A 5234-nucleotide genomic window follows, 5' to 3' on the forward strand; every position below is an offset into this window, starting at 1 on the left:
GACCGGAACCAAGAGGAAGGATGGCGGAAGACGGCAGTGCTAGCGTAGTCGTCAGGGTGACCTTAGAGGACTCCCGGGAGTGGGGAAACGAGAACAAAGCAAAAAGATGAAGAAGTGATGAAAATCCTTTGGTACGGGTCAAAGTGTCAAAGTCACCACGTGATGATGATGTCATTTGACCAAATCAGTTTTCAAATTCAACTGTCCTCCTCATCAATGTCCTTTGCTCTGGTGCTAATTGGGCACCCAGTCCTGAGACTGCTGGTGGCTGTCCTGCCTCCATCATACGGGTAACATACATTGGATCGCGAGTGGTTGTCCGCAGTGTGCTGGAAGGGTGCCCACTTGATTGGGCATCTGTAGGTCTTCCAAGCACAGTGTGCTTGCACTTCATCCTGGCTAGGATGACATCAGTGCATCTTCAGGATGCGGTGCGGATATATACAAGCTCAGACGTCTAGCCAGCACCCCGTTAGTGGACGTCGGGTCATGTCCCCAATCTCGGACATGCCCGACGCCCTGACGCAAATAAGTGTCTTTGTGGTGTAGTTGCTGCTAGTTTCTGTTCCAAGTACCTGATGCATGATCATGAGGGGGTTTCATATTACATTAACCTTTGACTGTTAGGACTCTCGTGGATCTTGATACTGAAACATTTGACTAAATCTGCTAGCGTTGAATCCTTTTGCGAGCCCAAGTCATCAGTGACAAGATTGGACTCAATTTGCGAGTCTTGTGTTCATATCTCATTATTGCGATCAGCTAAGCTTTCATGAGAACTCCACCGACTCAACAGCGTCACAGAAGAATGCAACATTCATTATGCTCAACTGTAATTATAGGTTTCATAACCTTGTGCACAGTCTTGACAAGACCAAGTTATCTCGCGGAAAATCTAGACACTACCTTACGATTAGGAACATCAAACCATGGGACCATCAAGATATCACAACTTGGCAAAGTAGATCCATTGTCATCAACACTTGCACCATCATTTACAATCTCAAAACTTGCCAATCCTTTGGATCTAACACTTGGACCAACATCTGAACTCACAACAAAAAATGTAGTATCACCAAAAAACCATAAATTTTCTGACACATCAGGAATTCAAAAGACAAATCTGTTCAAACATATACCACAAGAAAAGCTTTCCTTTGGGTCCACACCAGATGTTGAAACGTGGCTGGATCATCAAAACATACATATCAGTGTCACAAAACCAGTATCACATCTACTAGGAGATCATCACAACACCTTACCCTCTAACAACTTGATGCTCAAACCCTTTCTATCTAGTTTTTTGACACAGCCCCTTCAAGGCTCTGGTTCAAGAAATCTGCATATTCATCAAGTTCCAACTCATAGGCTACCTAGATTTTCAGGGCCGAGTTCAGCTCAAGGCATTCCAACACGTGACTCATCTGTACAAAAACCCGCAATTATCAAGCTAGATAACCCTCACCCAAAGATTGGCCCACCCTTTCATCCCACGCAAAAGTTCAAGGTTCCAGAGGAGACAAAAGTCCCAGGGACATATAGCAGTCGGCATGAAAAATTACCATCATCTCGAAGAAAATATCAAAATGTGATTGACCCTCACGGTAAGAAAACCAACACTGCAATACGTGAAGATATGTCTATATTGTCAAGGGTTGGAAAAATGGTGCTCAAAGATAGTGTTGCATTTGGGGAGGGAATTAAGGGATGGCTCATTGTCTTGAGAGATACATTAATACAAAGAATTGTGGCAGAGAAACCTGTTGGTATAGAATCTAGTGATATAGAAAGAGCATTTTGTCGGGCCAAGCAGAAATTTGTACCCACTTTTATTGGATTTCTGATGACAAGATACAACAACCCAAGTGGCAAAAGCAGGAAGAAACTTTTAAATGGGGGATGGGAATACTTGAAGAGCTACATGAATGATTGGCCAGATCTGAATTTTGAAGTTGCTTTCAAGCTCAAAGATATCAAGGTCGATAGTGATGTCTGGGAATGGACTCCAGACAAACTTCTGATATACATGGTTTGGATGGATTCAAGGTACAACATACCATCCGAGGTCATGTCCAGGTTGATTTGGGGCTGGAAACAATTGAATGAAGGATTATAATTTTCATGGATTTCCTAGGAGAGTTCACGGACTCGAGTATTTTGGACGTCGTGTGTTTTGACTGTCTTCAACCCCAAGCTTCCTAGCATTCTTGATTGAGCAATTTTGGATTCGGATTTGATTGTTGTCTGATTAGATACTTAAATGTAAAATTCCCTCGATTTCCATGGAAAGTGATAAGAGTTGTAACCGTGCGATGACGCAGATGATATAGCCAAACAGAGCTACCGCAAAAAAGACACTTTGAACTTATGTTTTGGAAACTATGCACGTGTGCATATTACTTTGAGTACCGTATCATTCAAAATCAATGATTAACCTTGATCGAAATTCATTTGTTTCTAATGAACAGCAATGTCTTTGTGAGGCCATTCTATAATAAATGTGTAGTTCGTCTTGGGTCATTGATAGTTTCGTCGAATTTAGTCCTTAGTTGCTGATCCTTACGATGGACGAGAGAGGAGGGTGGAGGACAAACCTCAGACCCGGATACAGTCTGTACAGACTGTACAACTCAATACACAACTCCCTGACCCCCCTCATCATGTTTTCTAATGAACTCGTTCAAGCTACAAGGCTTCAGACAGCTTCAGACACTCCTGATTGTCATCATCATCCCAACCTCATGAAAGCTTAACAGATCACATTAGAAGCTAGGAGACCAGTCGTAGTTATTGAGCACTTGCTTGCTCTTTTGCTCATCATCTTTCTTTGACTCTATATGTACAACAAAGTAAACTAGAAGTATGAATAATGATACCTGATAACTATACACACTTGAGTTCCAACTTCCTTTCCATTTGTGGACGGGCCATCTAGGTGGAGATTCTTGCACGGACAGTCTTGTTCAACCACAAGTCCAAATCCCCACAGTGTTATCCACTGGGATCTTATTTCCTGTTCCACTAGCTTTTCTCACTAGCTTGATTGATCATCGCTGTTTTATTCTTCATGATGGTACCCAATACCAATCTCGATTCACCTCTATGTTGTTGTTGTGGTGAAGATTACCCAGGTCGAGAGAGAACTCAATTACTCTATGACCCGTGTCAATGGAGCAAGGATAACCCAAACAAAGTCAACAACATGGTATCCTGTCTTATCTGCTCAGCCCAATTTGAGGTCCTCAAGACTCAGTTGTGTGGTGGATGCAAAAAATTTCCAAAGGCAGTTGAACTTATTAGTCCCTCTCAATCGACTAATCCACCGATCAAATCGCCAGGCAAAATGTCATCGTCGAATTTGATTGCTTTTGGTTCTCGACCTCTCTTTCTCTCGCCATCGCAAACGGCTGTTACTTCAAAAACTCAATTTCCAATACTCTCGAGTTCTTGTTCTTCACGTCCCTCAAGCTCTCACTTATAAATGATTGGAAAAAGAACTGATCATGAATCAGATATCAGGCATCAATCTATATTAGGAAAGAGAGGGATGGGAGTGGCTCAACTGGTCAAGCTCTGGCTAAGTAGTTAGTCCGATATGTTTGAGTCCATCGAGTCCAGCTGGTTTTGTTTGTTTGAACAGGACCCTCTTGAATGAAAACGATTCAGATTAAAGCCGCTGATTTTATTGGCTGAGAGGGGCATCACCATCGCGATGCCGGGATCCTGACAGATCCTGATCCTGATTCCTGAGACCTAGCACAAAACCAAGTGAAAAATTATCTTGAGCCCGAAAACCAGCAGTTAAGAAAGTCCAAAACCTGACTCCAATTGATTGATCACCGTCTCTCAGATGTCCTATAAATCGATTGCATTTGAGTTAATGTGATTCCAAATGATTGTGAGCTGAGTTGAGTAAGAGAAAGTACGAGCGAAGTCGATCCTATGTTGATACTACTCCTACATAGTTGATCAATTTTGGGTTGTGTATTGAGCTGTACAGTCTGTACAGGCTGTATCCGGGTTTGAGGTTTGTCCTCCACCCTCCTCTCTCGTCCATCGTAGATCCTTCCCAATTCTATATGCTTAAATAAATGTCCTTGCCCACTATCCCCAACCCCAAGCCTTAATTATCCCATTCCCCCACTCTACACGTCCCTTATACTGTGCCCCGCCTATACTTCCCTATACTACCCTCGACACCTCTACTTTATCCCTACTCGACTCTCAGCCCCCTATCAGGCTGCACATTACGGATCATTGACGATGCCTAGCTCATTACTTTCCCAATATTATCTTCTCATCTCAGCTGACTACTAGCAGCTCACATCGCTACTATTCACTGCTCCTCACCTCTCACTCCGTCTCCGCATGACGTCATCTTCAGAGCCAACTCTCTTCGCCTCATCAACTCGCAACCAATCTCAATGCCACGCATCGTGAGTTCCCCCGTCCCAGCCAATTCGCTGAATGTTTAAACCCTTTTTAATAACCACCCGATCACGTTCGCCACGAGCCTGCCACGCACCAAACCGGACATTTTTCCTACCTGACCACTACGTCATGTTACACAGCTTCTTGCCATTCTCATCGGCTCAGCTTACCAATTCCAGTCCAATCCCACCTACTCACCGATCCATCAGCGCTAATACGCTCCTTCCTGCCTGCGTGTACACCACATGGTACTATAAATACAGCCCCCTCATCATAACAAATTCTTCGACTACTTCCCGTCATCTACATTTCTCTCTATTTCTGTTTCCACCATACTTAACCCAACACCCCTTACCTGATACTGCTTTGTACCTCTCCGTTACTCTCTCAATGTCTGGTTCCAACATTCCGCTCAAACAGTCGCACGTCGTTACGGTTTCTGGTATCGTTGAGAACAGTGCTGTGGTTCGTACTTTTCCTTTCTCAGTACTCCAATGTAGCTCCCACTTATCTTCCTCTACAACACCCCCCTTCAGACAACCGAAACTACTCCTACCGCTCTTGCACGGCCGCCATCACCTGTAACGGCTGGAACGGGGACAATAAGAAAGAGTACGACGGCAAATTCACGGCGTACTGTTCATCCCTCCAAGTTCCACATGAAGGTGAATGCTACTGCATCAAAGCCCGCTTCCTACCAGCAAAGGACTCCGCCGACTTCAACATGTACTACGAGGCCGAGCACAAGGTTTTCGTCGGTACGAGTGAAACCTTTATTGGCGTCCTTCACCATAATACAGCAG

The 5234-nt window shown here is 44.0% G+C and overlaps 2 protein-coding genes across 2 annotated transcripts in view; both read left to right on the forward strand.

Moving 5' to 3' along the window:
• Positions 1–808: 808 nt before the first annotated feature.
• MELLADRAFT_102514 (uncharacterized protein) lies at positions 809–2330 on the forward strand (the record flags this gene model as incomplete). Its single annotated transcript, XM_007405067.1, has 3 exons — positions 809–2046; positions 2109–2166; positions 2253–2330. The coding sequence occupies 3 exons, from the start codon at positions 809–811 to the stop codon at positions 2328–2330; spliced, it is 1374 nt and encodes a 457-aa protein (XP_007405129.1).
• Positions 2331–4821: 2491 nt separating this feature from the next.
• Positions 4822–5234, forward strand: part of MELLADRAFT_102515 (uncharacterized protein) — a gene marked incomplete at both ends in the record, with an annotated part of 2201 nt that continues 1788 nt past the window's right edge. The window contains 2 exons of the mRNA XM_007405068.1: positions 4822–4896; positions 4919–5189. Coding sequence (XP_007405130.1) covers positions 4822–4896; positions 4919–5189 — 346 coding nt within the window. The remainder of the gene's footprint in view (positions 4897–4918; positions 5190–5234) is intronic.

This window comes from Melampsora larici-populina (genome assembly GCF_000204055.1).
Source record: "Melampsora larici-populina 98AG31 unplaced genomic scaffold MELLAscaffold_3, whole genome shotgun sequence".
NCBI classification, from domain to species: domain Eukaryota; kingdom Fungi; phylum Basidiomycota; class Pucciniomycetes; order Pucciniales; family Melampsoraceae; genus Melampsora; species Melampsora laricis-populina.